We start from the raw sequence: 20,866 nt of genomic DNA, 5'->3' as shown, positions 1-20,866 counted from the left end.
CGTGTCCTGTAATATGTCGTGTGTTATGTGTAAAATGACATCGGAACTATACCAAAAAGAGTCTCGAAAACAATTTTTGCCGTTCATTCGATCCCACGACCTCCCCATTTTTTTTGGCCAGATTTGGCAAGCTGACATAGCATAGCATAGCATGGGGTGACACCCAAGCAAATAAAAGTTCGAATATCTTTTAAGGAACGAACTAATAAGTTCATATATAGCTGTACAAAAGTTCTGTGGAACTTTTTTGCTGTTCAAAATGCTTTTTCGAGGTCCATGGAACTTCATTCTTTATCGTTTTAAAGAAAATCATCACATCGAGTAAAATCGTTGCCTACTCATGATGTTCATATAGGGCAGCAAGTATGGATCTCGACTTTCAAGCGGTGAGCTCGGGTTCGAGGCTTGGTAAGAACATGTTTTTAAATGTAATGTGAGTTAATAACAAATATGGATGATTAATATGAATCGGAAATTAGCGGACTGGAGAAGGCAATTGAAGGAGCGAAATAGTAGTTTTTCGATTTTTTATGCTGCTTATAGGGGCCGTCCATTAATGATGTCACGCGTTAGGGGGTGGGTTTCGAGAGGGGGTTTCGATTTTTGTGACAATTTGTGAAATGGAGGGGAGGGGGGGTCAGGTTGAGCGTGACATCACTTATCATTACAAAAAAATAGAAAACAGCAAAACAATAACAAATAACTTTATCCTAAATTCAATAAAATTATACTTCCACCATTCATTTAATCAATAATAATACCCACGTAATCTATTTTGATAAATTTAGGAGCATAAGAAAGTTCACAACAACACTTCCACAGCAACACTCAGGAAAGTTCGTCCCACTAAAATTGTGGCAAAACGTGAGCAGGATTGCAAGGCTATTCTGTTAAGATTATTTAGATTGCGAGTGGATTGAAGAAGAGGAGAATGGTTTCGACATCGTTGCTGATGCTGCAGCTACTGCCTTGACTTTCCCGGTCATGTCGGTCGGTCATTGAAATGTGTTTTCAGCAATGATTGAAGGCTTGTTAAAAGTTGTTAACCTTTTTTTCAATTCTTTGAATAAAACTGATTAATTTAAAAAAAGCAACATTTTTAAACTAATTTCTTAAGGGTTGAAAATTTTACTCCAGGGGGCGGGGGGGGGGGGGGGGGGTAGAAAAACGTGACGTAATACAAAAAGAAGGGTTACGGAAGTTGTGACAATATGTGACAGAGGGGGGAAGGGGCGGAAGGGGTTAAATTTTTTCCAAATTTTGCGTGACATCATTTATGGACGGCCCCTATACAGTGAATTTTGAAGCTGATTAGAAGTTGTTTGGCGATTTATGCGAACTTTTTGTCAACTTTAAAGTTCGTTTAACTACTTAAAAATTGAGCTGAAAAGAAGTTGTATTAGCATACTCGATTAAGCTGATCAAACCTAATAGAGGAATGTTATCCGAACTGTTGGTTGCTTGGGTACACACATCTTGCATTGGCTGATACACGAGGTACAACTAACAATCAAATCCAACACAAGATGCCAAAATGAGTACCTGGATTCAGTACTTATTTCAAGTGTTGTTATTGAGAATCAATATGGTACCAAAATGCACACCGTGGCAAGTCAATGTAATCATATAGGAATTAATAGTCTGAACAGCTAAAACAACTTTTCAGGTGCAAGAGAATTCATGCGACCCTACATATAAAGGTGCTATTTCAGACAGGAAGGGGAAGGGTTATTATTTCGTTTAGGAAATTCTACTTGGCAGATAGGATTGAAAAACAAGAAAAAAACAGAAAAATACAAAAAAAAAATGGAAAGAGCTCACCAATGTTTTCATGTAATCAGAGATGCTACGATGCGAAACCATCCACACTTGCGTTGATAACCACGGGATATAAAAGAACCAGTATTGCCACTTGCGGTCTTCTTGAACCAAATAAAAATGATTGAATTCATGATTCAAACCGGTTTATATTCCTACACATTTCACAATATCCCGATATGAATCTTCTATGATTAACACTGAAATCAGCTCCTAATTATTTCTCGCACTATTATAATGCTTGAGGCTCGGTTAATTCACCTTCCCGAGGAAGGCATTACCATTATCACTATTAACCATTCCGCACATATCGGCCGGCAATTTAATATGCAAAGTTTCACGGTTTTTAACAATTTATACTTCATAAATAATCAAAAATACAATTTTAACCGACTAAGAGAAAAAAAACACGTGCGCTGCCATCCCGTCGTGGCCTGCTTCTCTTGGACAGATTTGGCAAGCTGACATTACAGCAAAATCGTTCAAGAATGGTATGCAGAGAAAGCGGTCCGGTTTTTCCGAAAAACCTTAACCCACCCGACTGTCCCCATGTTTCGCCTTATTGAGAAATACTGGGCAATCATGAAGAAGGGACTCAAGGCAAAGGGAAAGTTTGTCAAAGACATCAATCAGATGAAGACCTGGTAGAATAAGATAGTTGAAACGATGGACGAAGAAGGTGTGCGCTGCCTAATTCGATAATTCCTTCGAAACCGTGACGAATAATTTTATCCGTATTTTTTCTTAAAAGTATGAAGAAAACGCTAGATTTGTATAAAGAAAGATCTTGAGTTCAACAATAAATAAGTTTACTGGCTGGCAATGTGCAACTCGAGCACCCATAAAACCAACCCTCGGGTAGTGGTCATACACCTCTTGTCTCACAACTCCGACTCTCTACCTTCTCGTGGAGCTAGCTGAGGTGCGAGCAACCCTAGCGAAGGTCGGGTACCTAACCCCGGTGGATGCTTTGGTTCTTCAACATCAGCATAATCAACGTGCACAGCCGTTGAAGTACCGGTGACGACGCACGGTGGGTGATGAACGAAGTGAACGCGGTAATAGAACAAAGCGGTACAAAGAAGCACCTGTCGAAACGTGGAAAACTATCGACAGCGAGTCCGAATATTCCAGGAGAAAAGGAGCAGGATCTGGAGCAGCTGCATCGTTCCCAGGAAACACGAAAGTTCTATCAGAAGCGGACGGAGGCATTCTAACAGACAATCATGAGGTGATTATAAGGTGGAAGCAGCACTTCGGTGAACAAGTGAACACGGACCATAATTGAACGGCGCACATGCAGGAGTCCAATACAGTGGGGGATAGTACATCGAGGTGTAGCAAACGACGTAGAGGAGCCACTCCATACGACTAGTGGAGTTAATGAAGCCATTCGCCAGTTAAATAGCAACAAATCGGGCTGGGAAGGATGGCATCGCAGCTGGAACTCATCAAAATGGTCCTGGACAAGTTGGCCGATTGACTACACCGGTTGATGGCTCAGATCTGGGACATAGAACAGCTATCGGAGGAGTAGAAGGAGGGGGTAATATACCCCATCTACAAGAAGGGCGACCCGTCCCGAATCCTACTCCGCCGCCTAACGACAGAAGCAAACAGATTCTCTACACAACATCTTTTCATCGACTGACTGATCAAGATGAATGATCAAGGCGACGATGGATTGTTTCGGCAAGGCGATGGTCTATTCTACATGATGTTGAATGTGGCGCTAGAAGGTGTTATTCGACGAGCGGTCGGCGAAATGCGTGGCAAGAGATTCAACAGATCCAGTCAACTTACCTGCTTTGCCGACGACATTGGCGTAGTCGGTAGATCATCTGCGGCTGTGGAAGAGATCTACCCCAAACTGAAACGCGAAGCAGGAAGGATTGGGTTAATGATTAGTACGTCCAAGACGAAGTATATGCTGGCGATGATCTGGAGATTTTTGTCTATCTCGGTTCACTGGTGACTGCAGACAATGAGACCAGCCGTGAGAACCGGCGGCGAATGATCAGCGGAAGTCGTGTCTATTGGTTGTTCTCTACGGGCACGAGACATGGATATTTCTCGAAGAGGAGTAGTAACGAGATGAATAGGTGCGCAACGAGCGAGGTGGTTACACCAAGTGATCTGGCGAATGTGGGATGTCCGAGAAATTGTAGAACGGTGGCCATGGACCGAGTGAAGTTTAGGAATTATATTCATCAATTTATATCGTGAGACGGAAAAATATGTAAAAAAAATTAAAAAATTAAAAATTGTGATAACTAATGCCTCAATAGGGATCTTCTTCTGAAACTGATAAGTTCCGCTGAAATAAATCTCGGAGAAGTTTGGCGCCATGACGAATAAGATAGTCGAGGAACTTATGGGTCAAAGTCTTATTGTTACTGCCAGGGATTTCAACAGGTGTTCTGACGACAAAATAACTGGTAGAATGTCATAATGCAACGTGGAAAATTATGCAAAGCATAAAAGAGAAATTCAAGTAAAAATGACTAGTGATAGTGGTTGACATTCGATTGTCAATATCTCATAAATTTTGCCACCCTAAATGCAATTCATCCACCGTACATTGACCGTGAAAATTTTCACCCAATGTGCAGCGGGTCGGGTGGTCTGACAAAATAAAAGAGGGGTTGCGTATCAAGCGTATGAGTGAATCTTTTCTGTTAATGTCAGACTTTCGAAAGCTTGGGTTTGGTGAATGGATGGATATGATATGTTTGTGATTGTCCTGCTTTGTATGTAGTATGTGGTGTTTAACTCTGGATGAGTTTTGAGGAAAGCAAAAATAAAACAACATTCGTTCGAAATTCATGTTTGGAAAACTATGAAAAGCCTCTCGACTGTAAGACATGCGCAATACTGGACAAATTCAATTCAACAGTTGAATATGTCCTACGCTCTAAGCAAATTTTGGAAGACTTTATTGATGCGTATCTTAAGAAAATTAAAAGGATAATTTCATTCGGAGCTATAATAATACCTATTGATAAATTTGAATAAAAGTAAGAAATTGTCATCTATTAAATAAGAACAGACATGTAAAACTAGATACATACGTTTATTACCAAGTAAAACATTAGTACAAATGCAATATTTTCACTTTTTTCCTAGTCTATATTTACTCGACTGGTATTTGACTATTCGTTTATGTACATCTGATTTGTTCTACAACTCTGCCAATCATTAGTGGAATTGTTCTTGAATTGTTCATCGATTATTGTAACAATTATCTGCCAAACTAAAGCTAGCATTGGTTCACAAAAATTAAGCTAAGTAGAAAAGTTCAAAATTGTATTACTTCTGTTTATGTTTTGTTATTTTTGTTTTTTTTTTTATCACAGACAATTACACAGTTTTTTTTTCTTTCTTCTAGTGAACTGCCGTCACTTGTTGGAAACTAAAACCTTGCAACAATTGTGCCCACAAGCACGATTTCACTCACTAGAGCAGCTGCAATAGTTTCAAACTTGGGGATATATGTTTGATGTCCCATAATTATTTTAGTCTTATAAGTCAAGTTATCCTCTAAAATAGGTGCTTCCAATAAATCCACATCTGGTTGCTAAGCAAGGAGATCTGTATTTAATTAGTAGGTTTTTTTTAGTTTAATAAAAGTAAAATTAGAAGGTGCGAAAATAGAAGCAAATCTGTGTGTTAAATTAAACCTAACGACTTCAAATATTGAGCAGTAGTACAAAAATGTTTAAAAACAATAGATTTTCCGATGAAATATCCAAAATTGCAATCATAAGTTTGATTTTTCAACATTTTACCGAAAATATACATTTATATTTTAATATTGGTGAACGATTCGTGGAAAAATCCAAGCTAATTAGATATTTAAGGAACTGTTCGATAAAATATATTGACAGAAATGTTTGAAGGGAAATTTTACTGAATTGTTTGGATAAGATTGTTTAAGAAGTAGGATTTTTTTTCAATTCATTTGATTTTTAAATTGAACAAATTCACTCCTAAAAAATGGGACGCTTGTGTTGAATTTCACTTTCTTATCTCGCAGTAATAATTAAATTCAAGATCGGATGGATTTATAATTTTCTTGTCCTTTGAATAAATTTCAAGAACAACGTCTATTGTTGCACAACTTTCAGTGTTTTCCAAACTTTTCATCAGACATAATCATAGCTGTGCGGTATAAATTAATTAGGCCAAGTGAATTGGCTCACGGTTTAAGAATTTGAGACACAATAACATACGCTCGTAAAAATAAACGTTAAAAAGTATGCCTTATTCATGTGCACCTGAACTCAATTGATTGATTGGTCGGTAAAAAATATTTGCAACAAATTTACACGCTGCACACGAATAGTTACTATACTTACTTTTCTAAACACTATGAATGTTGATCATAATCATTCTGTTCCTTGGTTTACTACAAACACTCATTCATTCATTCATTCTGCATCTGCAAGTTCCACGTGACTTTGGCATTTTCCCTCCGCCGAACATGGTTCTGGTTATGTTTGATTATGCCTTCTTCTGTTGTTGTTATTAGGTTGATGATTATTGTGAACAACCGTTATAAATTCACCTTGATCGTCTCCCTGCTGATCAGTCGCTTTCGATTCTTCTGCGGACTCTTCTCCTTCTATAGCAGCAGATGGTGCAGCAGCACTTCCTCCCATCATTTGATCCCGGGTGATGAAGCTGGTCGCACCGTTTCCATATCGATCGAAGTTATAATTCCCTCGCCGGTTTTGTTGGTTTTGCTTTTGTGGGGTCGTAGGAATGGAGTCCGTTCCACTTTGGTCGTTTGGCGCCGAAGGTTTTCGCTTTGGACTTTGAGTGGCTTTGATTTTTTGGGCAGCCTCGTAGTACCGGATGAGGTCATAGTTTTCGTTACCCTCTTGATTGAAATAGTCTGGTTTGGTAAATCGATGATGGACCTCATCGTTGTAATACCCTTTGAAAATTGGTTCTTCGGAGTAGTCGACCAATGCGTGGTAAGCGTGCGACAATAAATGCGGGAACCGATCTATCCAATAGCGGGTGAAATCGTGTGGAATGGCCCCGAGGGCTTGTTGAACTTCCGGTTTTAGTTCGTGATAGTGATGTTTTTTGTTGCGAAGAGCTCTGAGCAAATCTCTTACACTGTAACCTTGGTAGCCTCGATACTTCCGTAGGTCGTTGGTTATTTCCTGATCCAGGTGCAAACTCCAATCGTCGCGCACCACATATCGCGCATTACGTTCTAAAGTTTTTAAAGGTTCAGTGAAAACGTCAGACTTTTCTACTCGATCGCTGACATCCTGCAGGAATGCCAGCACTCTTTCGTTGTTCCAAAATAGAGGATGATTTCGAACTGCAGTTGATGGAGGCCGTTTGGATGGATCAGCGCTGATCATGTCGGCGATTAATTCTTCCGCTAATACGCTCATATTACTAGGCTTTTCGTTTCTGTGGAACGCTTGTAAATCAAACTCTCCCGAAAGAATGTTTGCCTGTCTCTTTAAATTATCGCCGAATGGATGAAGACCTTTCGACATAACATAGTAAAACACACATCCTAATGAGAAAATGTCAACGGAAGTGGTTGTTCGCTGACCTCGTTGCATTTCCGGAGCTATCCAGCCATCCGTACCGGTTATTCCCGATCGCCTTGAGAAACTAGCTTTGCCATAGTTCAATTTCTTACACAGTCCAAAATCTGAGATCATAGCTCTCACTCTTTTCCTGTTATCTGGCAACGAAAGTAATATGTTCTGTGGTTTAATATCACGATGAACGATGTTCAACGAATGTAAATGTGTCAGCCCATTGGTGGCCTGATAAAGGACATCGAGAATAGATATCTGCTTCTGTAGAGTATCTACTGTTTTGGCATCAACATAATCTTGTAACGTGGCAGCACAAAGCTCCACTGCAATGTACCGAAACTGGCGATCCTGTTCGGTACAAAAATATCTAACGACGTTTTCATGGGCATCACTTTCCCTCAACAAAGCCACTTCTCGATCCGCCAGTGTAAAACAGCCCGGTAAAATCCGTTTCACCGCCACTTCACGTTTTTCAAAGGTACCTCGAAACACAAACGTCCCCTCACAACCCTTCCCTAACACGTTCTGGGTATTAAAATTTATTTTACCCACACGGATTTCCCCATCCCCAAAGTCAATTGGTTCTGCATAGTTACTTCCATCACTCCGATTTGAGTTTGTCTGCGAACCATTCTGACTTTGCTCCTGCAAGGCCTTCATTTGCATGTGGAAATACCAAAAACCGAACACCACTATTCCAAACAGTGCTACAAACATCATCGTTGGTAGCTTATTAGGCTGGGCATCTAACCAAGCCTTCACATCCAAATACAGCCGACCGAACAGGGCTCGGAAACTCGTATTACCGATAACGGCGGTATCATTCCTCTCCATCTTTCCGTTATCCGTCTGAATGCCAATGGTTCTAGTCGGTTCCGGTCCAACCGTAGGCATCCCATTGAAATCCAGCAACACCGTAGACAACTGTCCCTGTTCTTTGTAAACTCGACCCGGAACTGCACCCGGAGCGATGTCCAACTTGAGGCTTTCGTCCGTCTTGGGTGGTTGATAGTGGCCCAAGATGATTATGTTATCATTTTGAACACGCGCTGTTTCCGGCGTAATTAACTCCTTACCCGGGAGCCCTTGAACTTCTTCTCGCTGCCTGTTGGGACCTCCCAAAAGATTTACCGTCGGTTCCGACGGAAGTGTAGCAGTATTCTTGTCCACCAGCGATGGAATCGCATAAATGTTGTTAGAGTTCTCCCCGACGTAGACCGTTGGGCTAAAATATGATAAACCATTTAAAAAACTTTCAAAAATAAAATCCACTAGTTTCAAATACTCACAACAACTTCAGATTATCGAAATTTCCGTCCTTGGCACGTTCGTTGATCTCTTGGAGGACCTCATCCGAAACGGTTTGGAACGGTACGCTCAGTAGCCCTTCGATGCCGAGTAGGAAAACGGCTACAACCGGTGTGGAGAGGTCTTTCTGCCATAGGGGGGTTCCACGCTTCTGCTCGAAGGTAGCCGTTAGCCCCGAAGAGCTGCTCGTTAGGTGAAGGAATTCTGTGGAACAAAATGAGAATGGTAGAAAAGTTAATAAGGCATTTGATTTTGTAGCTAGCATTTGACATTGTATTTCGTTCCATATGGAAAGGACAGACAATCGCAGGCTGACACAACACCTGTAGAAAAACAGTTTAGTAGACCTCAAAGGTTAGTAGACCGCCATGATAACATCTGAACTTCACCGTGTACTCCCTGCGATACAGCCTGCGCGGATTGTAGCAGATTTCCGTACTAATACATTATTACTACTGGTCAGGAATACAGGGTTCATCGGGGAGCAACTAAGACACGAACAGGCCTGACAACAAAGAATTAGTCAAGAGAAGTTTTAAATACTACAGCTATCGAATAGCAGTCCAAGAAAACTAACCAGTTGGTGTTTTGGGACCTGATCTCGTCACCGGTTTCGGAAGTCTTTTCAACAGAAGCAGCAGCTGTCAGGAGATTACGAGGGAACATGTGAGGAGGTCCGGTTCTAAGACACCTTTGAAGACCCTCCCTAATGCTCGTGAGCCGAACTGCATGGTTTGACGATTTTTCTGCTATTGCTATTATTGCACAGCAACCGCACGCCGGCAGCTAGTTTTTTCGTTTCTTTTTCCTCTCCCCTCTTTGCACTATACGTTGCGGGCCTGTGCAATGCAATAAGTTCGGTTGTTTTTGTTGTTGCCTCGCCTCAACCTTTGCGGCGAGGTTGAAGATGTTCTCCTCAACGACAGCTATCAGCTGGAGTTATTCAAATTCAACAACGTAAATGAGTATGTGCGCCTCGTCATCTTCATGCATCATGTAGCAACCGAACGTTGAGTTGAGAGAGTTCGTTCGGGGCAGCAAACGAATAGTATCTCTCAGAGCAGATCCTCCTCATGGGGGGAGGTTTCAATGAATGTATATGTATCGTCTCCTGTATACCTATGCGAAGCCTCAGAGCGTGTATTTTGAATGCCTCTGATGAGAAATTTGGTGAGGATTTCAATCACTGCTGGATACTAAGAGTCGCGCGAGCTATGGGTTCTTCGCCACCACACTTGGTTCTCCTGCACGCCGCCAAAGATGGTTCTAAACACTTGTCGCTCGAATACTCGTCGAGCAATATCCACGTTTCGTGCCCGTAGAGGACAACCGGTCCAATGACCGGTCCAGGTTACACTTTGTGCGGGGGCTCATCTCGACCGCAGTTACTTGTGGAGTGCATAGTAGAAATAACTTCCGCTGATCATTCGCCGTCGGATCTCGCGGCTGGTGTCATTGGCTGCGGTCACCAGTGAGTCGAAATAGACAAAGTCTTCGACTATCTCTAGCTCGTCGCTGTCGGTCGTGCCCTTGTTATTACTGGACAAGCGGGCTCGGTCGGTCTCGGATTCGTAGGCCAGCATTTACGTCCAAGGTCTTGGACGTATTGATCATTAACACAATCCTTCCTGCTTCGCGTTTTGTTTGCGATAGATCTACTCCACTGCCGCAGATGATCTGTCGTCGGCAAAGCAGATAAGTTGACTGGCACTGAATCTGTTGAAAATCATGCCGAATAACACCTTCTAGCGCCACGTTGAACATCATGCAGGATAGAGCATCGCCTTGTCGAAGCCCCCTGTGTGATTCGAATGAATTTGACAATTCACCCGAAATTCGCACATAGCACTAAGTTCCATCCAACGTCGCCTTGATCAGTCTGGTCAGCTTCCCGGAAAACCAGTCCTCATCCATGATTTTCCATAGCTCGTCACGGTCGATCGTGTCGTATGCGACTTTAAAGTCGATAAATAGATGGGTGCGTAGGGACTTGGTGTTCACGGCATTTTTGGAGGATTTGCCGTAATGTAAAGATCTGGTCCGTCGTTGACCGTCCCTTCATGAAGCCGGTGCTTCGATTTATTTTACCAATTCGGTATCAAAATTGGAAAACGTGCAGAAAACCAGCGGTAGCATCGTTGCAGCCAACAAAGGTGCCATGCAGGTAGTGGCGAAAGAAAAACTGAAGCTGTTACCCGAGTGTAGTCAAGACGACGAGCCAATCGAGGCCAACGACGTGCAAGTCATTCCGGAGATTTCTACGAACCTGATTTCGGTGAGGCAAATAGTGAAGCGCGGGCACACTGTCACGTTTAGCGCAACTGGTGTGAAGGTGGTCAACGAAGGGAACGGAAACCTGGTTGCTACCAATGGTTTGTTTCATCTGGCGCAATTGCCTTTACCAACACCAATGAGCGCGTCTTACGTCGTGGATATCAAACTTTGGCATAGGAGAATGGGCCATCTCAACCAGGAAAGTGAAGCAGCAAATGAAATTTTTGAAGCATTCGAAAATTACCGATGTTCATCAGAGCGGCCGACTGGGCGAAAGTTAAAAATTCTGCGAACCGACAACGGGAAGGAGTTTCGTAACAAGAAGCTGGAAGACCATCAGAAAAGTCTGGGGGTTCGCCATCAAACAACCGCGGATTATACACCCGAAAAAAAAAACCGTTTAGCCGAACGTGTGAACCGTACCGTGGTAGAACGGGCCAAGTGCATGTTATTTGAAGCGGATCTGCCTTAGTCGCCTGTGGGATCCGAGGAAGAAAACGTTGGTGATATCTCGAGACGTCGTTTTTGTGAGTGAAAATCCGAAGCGTAGCAGCGTGGTGTCCGTACCTGAGCTAAAAGTAGTCCCACTGGACTTCGAGCAAACAGTTCAGGATGCTCAGCTGCAAGGAATGCGTGGTGGACGTTAGTGCTGATGAAGGTTTTTCAAACTATGACAGCGCAGACGAATCAAGCGACAATAGTAACGATGCATCACGTGATGTGACAACTAACACGCTCCCTCTGCAACTATCTTCAAATCCGCCCGTGTCACAGGCGTTGAGGCGCAGCGGACGAGAGCGCTATCTAACAGGCAAGTTAAAAAAAATCTTCTCCAAGCACTGGTTTGCCTTCCAACCTTTTTTCAGATGACCCCACTCCAAACGAATCCAATCGAGGTCCTGAACCAGGAAATGCAATCCCCATCAAGGACTGGCCGCCAAAAGTATCCATGGTGGTGATCCTCGCACTCGTTCCGAAGCCCTGAAATCGTCCGACGTTAGGCTCGATTTGTTCCTGCGAAAAATGTTGTTCAGCATTTCCAAAGCAGACCCGTGCCTCTATATCCGTCGAACGGGAACTGTCATCGCCTATCTGTTGGTTTACGTGGACGATATGGTGGTGATAACCGAGACTGAGGAGGAGTTCCAAGAAATATTCCAAGGTCTTCTGACGAACTTAAGGATTAAAAACCTTGGAGACATCAAACATTCCCTTGGCATGAAAGTTGTACGCGATCCGAATGGGTTCAAGCTTAGCCAACAGCAGTACATCCGGTAGTTAACCCAACAATTTGATCTCGGGGAGGCTAAACCCAGCAAGATTCCGCTTGATCCGAGCCACCTTCAGCAGAAGGAGGAGAAGGAACGGCTGCCAAACAACCAGCAGTATCTCAGCCTTATCGGAGGTCTGCTTTATGTAGCTGTTCATATCAGGCCGGACGTGGCTGTCAGCACATCCATCCTAAAGGGTCTCCACGATGAAATTGCCACACAAAATTGATTCGCAAAATTCGAGTTTTCATCCGATTGCCATCAAATTTTCAGACATTAAAAAATAACTATTAAACTTCATTTTACCATTTTACTCGTATTTTGTTTTCAGTCCATACGCAAATGCCCGCACCTTGGCCTTAACCCCGGCCATAAGATTCTGAACAACATTATTTTGAACTGTTAAAGAGAATTATATTCACAGAAAAAAAAACTAAAATAGAGGGTGGGTGAGGAGCGAATAGCCTTGAGAAATTTACTTAAAGAAATTTTCACCAACACTTTTCGGTAGGCACTACTTACAAGATCAACTATACATTTTTATAAACAAAAAGGAACGTATTTCTCAAATTACGGTTCAATTTGATGTTTTGGGAAAAATACACAGTAAACGAAAATTACCGAGTTCGGTAATTTTTTTTACCGAAATCCTAACATGTGGAAATCGTTAAACCGTTCGGTAATTTTTTCCATGGCAGAGAAGTGACAGCTGTCAAATGTTACAGACCTTTTTCGGTAAAAATTGCCGAAACTCGACTGATCCTATCTTAGACCATCTGTCAAATTATTGACAGTTGTCAACGTGACAGCTCGTTATATTACTGAACAACCGGTTAAGTAGAACCGAAATGCCTGTAATTATTACTGAAAGGCCGGTAATGTTTAACCGAAAAACTATAAAAGCTTGGTAATATATACCGAAATATCTGTTATTATTACCGAAACACCTGTTATTATTACCGAAATACCTTAAATTATTACCGAATATCTGTAATTATTTTCTAATAGTCTGTAAAAATTACCGAAATACCGTAATTTTTTCACCGAAAAACTTTAAAAGTTCGGTAATGTTTACCGAACAACCGGTAACTTTTACCAAACAATCGGTAATTTTTACCGAAAAATCGGTGAATTTAACCGAAATGTCTGTTCAGTTTCACCAACATTTCGGTAGTTTTTACCGAAAATCTGTAGTTTCTACCAAAATGCCGGTTATGATTACCGAAAACTGTAAAATTTTCCGTAATTTATACCGAAAATCGTAAAAATTCGGTGGTATCAGCTTATAATGAATGCACATCGTATTATAAGCAGAGATGCGTAAACTCGCCTCGGAAAGAATCATTCGGCTGATTTCTTCCGAGTTTAACTTGCTATTTGCAGATTGATTTTATCTTCGTTCCAATCATCACATCAATGTGCACAAAACGAAGAAAACAGTTTTGCATTGATGTTTTCCATGCCTCGCAGGAATAAAATCACAACAACGAAACAACAGAACGAAGCTGACCGTACACGAATGCACACGAGCGATCGTTGCCCGACGGACCGAGTTAACATTCCTCGCACCCTTCTCTCGCTCGTTTCCCGTTCCCTTGTATCTATCACTTTTAGCCACGCCCCCTTGCGTTGTCCGATTGATGTGTTCGGCTGCCGAACGAAAACGATTTTTTCAGAACTGTACGTTCGTTTCGCTGATGTTTCCCCCGATTGCTGTTTACTCCTGCCGAGTTTACCCGAAGCTTCCTTCCTGATGCTTTCCGAATTGAACTATCGATAGCATCATTGCAGTTTGAGTTTAACGAAATAAAATCGTTCTGCAAAGAAGGGCAAAGTGCGAGTATGAAGACTCGCGATTTTAACATCTCTGATTATAAGCTGAAATCACTGAACGTTTTACGGTTTTCGGTAAAAAGTGCGGAAAATTTACCTGTTTTCGCTAAACATAACCGAAATTTTTCAAAAGACGCTTCAAGCGAAAAATTTCAATTTTGATAGGCTCAGATAAGTTTTACAGGCTTAGTAAATTCGATGTTTTTGCCTGAAGCACCTTCTGAAAGGAAAGTTTCGACTCGTGGCTTCCCAATCGAACGTCCAATTAATACACCTCATAGGGTAAGTGAGCCTTAATTTGGCATGCTCCTTATCTTGGCCTGCCAAAATGCATTTTGGTGTTTTTGATGTCAAACATACGCCAAAAAATGAAAAAAAAAATCAAACATAACAGAAAATCGCATATTGCAACATTCTGCATAGCATTTGTTCACAATTGAATTCAAATGACTACGAAATAATTTTTTTTCACATGACAAACTGCAAATTAAATTATGATCTTCGGAAAAAATCTTAAATGAACCTACCTTGCTAGTGCATCTGCCAACTTCGGATTGATTTTGAAAACACACCTCTTCACGGAAAAATCACTAAAAATCACCGTTGGTTACAGCGAAACATGGCAAAAAATATAAAATTATTATTTACTCCAAACTAAGTACATTTTTATCTAGAATTTAATACAATATAAACATTTTTTTGCCTAATCTTGGCATGCAATTCCACAAATAGAAGTATGTTTGTATGTGTGAAAACGACATCAGCAGGCAGTCGGCAGCCGGCGGCCGTTCGTCGGCCGACGGTGCACAGTGGTCTGGAAATTGAAAAGCCGGTCAAAAGTAAAATGAATGATTGAAATAAATTTAAAATATCATGAATGTATTTTGGACTAAAATTAATTCATTTATCTCTCAAGTCGACTCAAGCTTATTTGGCATCTTAGTTGGAATTATAATGCTACAATTTGAGCTGCTCTTTTATGGTAAATTTTGAGAACTTTTATTCTTAATAAAATTTACCTCTCAATAAATTAATTTACCGGATCCGTATCCGAATTGATATCTTGGATCTCAATGTTGAAGTTACTATATCCATACCCAAAAAATTCCACATTTGGAAATGAGGTTTAACGTATTTTGATTTAATGTGATTTGCTGCATATGTGTCGCTTTGAAAGAAATTGTTATAAAGCTCAAATTATCACACTCTAAATATTATGTTTATTTAAAAAAAATTATTGCACTGCAATGTTGGAATACTATATTGTAACGAACTGGAATTTTTATTGTTTGCAGTTTCATGTGAAATCAAAAATAATATTTTGACCAAGTTTGTTTTTATTATAGATCACTGTGCATCAGCAGGAGGTGATGACGTTTGTTCTCTGTTGGAAAGGAATATGCGAAAGAAGCGCTGCCGAGTTTGGGTGATGATTTTGCATGAGTGCGAGTGGGATGCAGCACGAATTTCAGCCAGCTTTTGAATTTGCTGTTCGCTTCCATTGCCTATAGTTTCCAAACGAATGAGTGAGATGCAATCTATTTCTATCAGACTGGCTGGAGTGAGCGAAAGTTGGTCTTGTTTTGCTTTCCCGGTGTACGCAAACGATTGCTAGAAAATTCCTAAGGGCGACATTTTAAATATGTATGATAAAAGAGTCTTTCGCTGACCTAAGTTTTAGCTTTAGCTTGCTTCTTGCCTCGATCATAATAGTTTTTAAAATGTGGGTCCTCCTTTTATGGGAGCGGAATAAAAGAATATGAACATTTACTATCTTATGTTACCCTGTTAACTTCACTGGAAACATATCTATCATGATTGCATGTTACAGATTTAGCAAACGATTTGTTTGCTTGATTAATGAACATATTTATGTTATGTTTATGCCATAGTTTGGAACTTATAATAGAAATTATGAATACACAAAAACTGAAATAAACTAGTAATGCTTTTTGACGTAAGATTATAATTTTACATGTAAATATCAATTATAAAAATTGATTGACATTTCGTACTTCCGACTTTTTGAAAACAATACAGAACATTGATGTGCTTCCTTCCGGGATATTTTCAATGAATTCGTGGGGGCTGTTGTTGTATTAGTGAGGCAAGTTTTTCCTAGAGACGGCCAATTTAAGGAACTCATAAAGGGCCAAAATTCGGCGCGGGGGCTACAATAAGGAGCATTTCGATCAAAAGTTTGATCAGGTTTATCTCAAATTATCAACCGTTTTCAAGCAAGGACATATTTTTACTGCATTTCAGGCTAGTAAGCAATCATATTTGTCGAAGGACTTTTGAAGGTACACATTACAGGTAGACTGCAATCATGGGAAATCTAGTCAACCATGCCTTAGGGACCAAGATTGGGTACATTCACCCTATATATTTTATTTATTATCAACAAAATGTCAACAAACCACACCCGGAAACGGATCCTTGAGAATCAATTTTCCAAAGAACAGCAACACAAATCCGACGGCATAACTACAGTCCATGGACAATAACCTTCATTACCTCGAAGATTTTTTTGGTGGCGCTGAGGCAATCAGCTGATGTTGTTTTTTGCTTCTGCTGGACGATTGTTGTGACTTTAAATTAAACGACTGATAAAGATACCGATTTTGGTGATGGTGAACTATTTGATACTTACCAGCAATTCGATTTAAACCATAATAAAACACCTAATTATTATTCACAAAAATAAATTCCGAAAAAATGGCGAGGGCTCAACCATGGTCACAGCCTACTTTCCCACTGCAAAGGAAAAAAAATGGCGAAGATGTCTTGACAAGTTATTGGTATTCCACTCGCGTACATGATAAAACTGCAAGAGTGAGAAGGTAGACTCGGAATAAATGAACTGTCATCAAATGACAAACAAATTTTGACGCTTGTCTTGCTCAGCGATGCTGTTTTCAGTTAAACTTTACAGTTTTCGGCAATTTTTTACCGAAAATGAACTGCGAAGAGATTTGTTTACAAATAAATGAACGAGCTTCGGTAAATCGAAAACAGGTTAACGAGGTTCGGTGGATACTAGACGTCAGATTGATCAATTACCGAAAATTTTCATTTACAGAACTATTTCTGTAAAATAAATTACCGAACTAGGTAATGTAAAAAAAACAACATTCACATAGAACAATTTTGCTTGAAACGGCAGTAAATTGCACGACAAAAACTCTAAAACACATATTCAATCTGTCAAAAATTGGGGGTCTTCATTAGAAATGACTTCTATCAATTTTTGTTTTCAATATCCAAATTCTAAACATCTTCATTAAAAGCGGACGTTATTAAGTAGATAGATATAACAATATCTCGAAACATAAGTGTTTAACAGCGGATTTTTTTGTGGGAATTTTGGTACGATTGTTCAGCCCAGAACCAACGAGAAGCTTTCGTCGAGACGTAAACGCAACGCTAGATTAGGCATTAATCGATGTTATCGAAAATGAAATAAAAGGAAAACTCTTAAAAGCACCTTCAAGTACTGCGCTGATAACACAGGCTTGTACCAAATAAATACCTAACTCGAATCATCGAGAGTGTTTTACATGGGAGCGATAATAATTAGTTGATAGTGTACAATAATACGAATTAAGACTTAAGCATATTCCCTTCGACCAATTTAACCAAACACATGGCGTGCTTAATTTAACTTCCGAGACGAATTTCGATCATTAATTGTGTCGGTAATAATACTAAAAATATCTTCATTTTACTACATTCTGGAAAAAAAATTAAAGATGACATTTACTCAGCTGTAGACAAGGCTTATCTCCAAGAAACTAAGACGCATTGGAAAATACAAGCTTATTTTCGCAGGAATTTCCCGAACTAGAGGCAGGTCATGTTGAAGAGATTGGACAACTGACCAACAGGTCAAAATTTATCAACGGATCATCGTTTGTAGTTTTTGAACTGGCGACTACTTCAGTTGTAATCAGTGGGTATTCTAGCACTGAACTGGATGAAGCCGTCTAAAAGTGGCAGAAGCATCTCCGATAGAAGCACAAATTCGGAATAACCTACCCATGGGTTCAAAGAAAGCATCATCTATCGCAATGTTGATTAGATAATTTTGGTATTAAATTTGCGCAATGTTTTAACCTTGAGTGGATGCTCTCGGTTCTGAATTACATCAAACGTCTAAATAGAACATGTAAATCAATATAAAGAATTTCCTCATTTATTTTTAAGATCGCCTAAATAGAGTGATAGGCGGAAACAGAAGTCAAAATGTATCAGCGTATAAAGTTTGGAAAAAAGGAAACAAAACTCAACTCCACATGTCTCTAAACCGGTAAGAACAAAAGAAACAAAATTTAACGCCCACCAGAAACTTCCAGATAACAAATGGATCGGTTCTCACAATGAAAATTTAATATGTGATATTCTCTTTTTCCACACACAACCGTGGTGCGAGTTCTGTATAATGTTGCTTGCTACATATCGATTTCAACCGACAATTGGAGATTGACACTTTTCAAACGCAGGCGAAAGTAATTGTAATATTTTCCGATCGCACGGAAAAGGGTAAAGGTTGAAAGACCAATTTAAAACGGAGACTTTTCTTTCGGGGATTGCTATTAACTTTCAATGAAACTTTCATTATCTTTTTGTATTATCGATTGAAAGGAATCGCTTCTTTATGCAAAAAATGTGTTTGAAATAATCAATCAAACAAGTCGAGGTAATGATCACACAAGTGTTTATTGTACATGTCTACAATAGTTTATTTTATTTCAATACTGGTACCACTATTAACTGATCTCAAATAAAGCTGACTACATAGTGGAGAACAAACATTGATTGCATGTCCAATACTTTTCTGTACGATGAGTGATATGCGAGAAGATTTTTAGATTATTATTTTTAGATTATTAAAATTAGATATTAGGATGAGACGCATTTTTGTTGCAAGTCAGTTGCATCATCAAATAATATGGTGAGGCCAAATATGCAATAAATAATCTGTCCTATATCGGGGAGGTACGAAGAAAGTAAAGAAAGAATGGAATAACTGATAAATAATTCACTACAAACCACGTGGTCGAAGCAAATATTAAAACGCAATCAATTCAGAAACGGAGGAAGAACTTCTGGGGGTTTGGGGGTAAATTGATAGGGCTTAATAACGAAAAACCATTCCAATTCTTATCACACGTGATTCGTCCAGAAACTTCGTTAACGTTTTACGCAGAGGAAATTGCCGAATTTGTTCCAAATGTGGGGTACTCACCATATTCCTTCGTCAGCTCCGGTGCCATCGTGTGGGATGTGTAATCGAAGAAGGTAACGTTCCACGGTTTGGTGTTACCCCCGGTGGCCAAACTGTCGTACATCATTACGGTGTACTGCGTTCGGCCCAGATAGATGGACCGAGAAGTTGCCCACCCTAGCGATTCCCCATGCTCCTCCCCATTCTTCGAAGGGGACCCAAAGCCGAGAACCTTCTCCCGGCGACCCGTCTTGGGGTCGATCAGGAACCAATCGTCACTCTTTTTGCCCGAGTACAAGATTCCGTCACTGGAGCGGCACGGAGCATTGGCCACCAGTTGAGGAATCGTGTACGGTAGCTTCTTGAGACCCCCCTCTGGATTTCGATAGGTGTAGAGGCTACCGTCTCGTGGATCCGGCAGATAGTGGGGGTTCATTTCCGACAGTGAGGGTACCCGGATGGCCGGCTCATCTGCGATGGACCATCGCGTTTCGCCGGAGAGCGGGTCGATGGCTGTTAGGCCGCCGCCAAGTGTTGAAAACACTAGCAGCGTTTCTTCATCTTTTGCAACGGCAGTGCAATCCTGCAAAAAAAAAAGCGAGAAAACAGATATTCTAAATACTTTTTTTACAGAGACATGTTATCTGAACAGTTAGAGCATTTTAGAAAAAAATTGATGAACTAGAAGAATTGTCGAACTAAAAAGTATGGCCAGCCATCATACGTAAAAAAAAAGAAATCCGAATCCAGAATCAAAATTAAAAATTTTGAGAAGGGAGTTCGTTTCCATGTACTCTAGGAGAATCAGAAAGTTGTTGGAATGCTATGTATGCCATTTTTTTATGCTTCTATGGCGACCGTCAAAAATGGTCTAAGTTAATGGTTTTGCTCCCTAGTTTTTGATAAGTCATTGTGTTCGCGTGAGAAGATAATGTGACGATAATTCATGAACCCGCATTGATCGCTCATTGAGGTTACGAAAACCATGTAGCTAGTGTCGATGACATAGTAAATCAGTCTATGAGACAGTTTGTAAATGGAACAGAATTTATGTTGTTTTAACACCTACTGGGAATTTTAAATGATCGTACAGCACTAACTTTTCTCAGTTCAAATTGGGTATGAATATTTTGAAATGTACAAGGAACATGAACTATCCGTGAAAGTTTGGCCGCCATTTGAGGACACATAGGGAAAGTAAATTATTCTTAGCACAGCTTTACTTTCAATTTTCTAGAGTTATTCTGAGAACTCATTATCTTAAATTAAATACATTTTATAGACTGCTATAGGGGGAAGTTGTTTACTACCGGACACTTAAGGTTTTTAAGCAATAACTTCAAAAATAGATTTTTGTAAATATTGGTTCCTCTACTGATTTGAAGAGTATCAATATTATGATCATTTAACTATATTAGAAAAAAATAAATTTACAACATATTCATGTGGTAAGAGAAATCATTTCATGATAGTTTTCACTCATTTCCAAAAGTGTTGTCTATGGCCGGACACTACGAATTACTTCACCTAAGTTGTCACTGTTCAGTCCGACGAGCGGACTG

The 20,866-nt window shown here is 40.2% G+C and overlaps 1 protein-coding gene across 1 annotated transcript; it reads right to left on the bottom strand.

Moving 5' to 3' along the window:
• Positions 1-4,872: 4,872 nt before the first annotated feature.
• Positions 4,873-19,877, bottom strand: LOC129756575 (serine/threonine-protein kinase/endoribonuclease ire-1-like). Its single transcript, XM_055753481.1, has 3 exons — positions 19,326-19,877; positions 8,681-8,903; positions 4,873-8,616 (listed from the first exon to the last, which is right to left on the bottom strand). The coding sequence occupies exons 1-3, from the start codon at positions 19,738-19,740 to the stop codon at positions 6,312-6,314; spliced, it is 2,943 nt and encodes a 980-aa protein (XP_055609456.1). The 5' UTR covers positions 19,741-19,877; the 3' UTR covers positions 4,873-6,311.
• Between the last annotated feature and the right edge of the window lie 989 nt (positions 19,878-20,866).

The sequence above is a fragment of the Uranotaenia lowii genome, chromosome 3 (assembly GCF_029784155.1).
Source record: "Uranotaenia lowii strain MFRU-FL chromosome 3, ASM2978415v1, whole genome shotgun sequence".
Classification (NCBI taxonomy): Eukaryota; Metazoa; Arthropoda; class Insecta; order Diptera; family Culicidae; genus Uranotaenia; species Uranotaenia lowii.
This window is presented reverse-complemented; position numbering and strand designations above follow the sequence as displayed.

Bases quoted from the DNA above. Each gene is read 5' to 3' on its own strand.
- LOC129756575 (XM_055753481.1), bottom strand. From the start codon at position 19,740: ATGAACCCCCACTATCTGCCGGATCCACGAGACGGTAGCCTCTACACC. The intron at 8,904-19,325 runs GTGAGTACCCCA...TTTGTTCCACAG, and splicing joins GGAGCTGACGAAGGAATATG to AATTCCTTCACCTAACGAGC. The intron at 8,617-8,680 runs GTGAGTATTTGA...ATCATATTTTAG, and splicing joins TTCGATAATCTGAAGTTGTT to CCCAACGGTCTACGTCGGGG.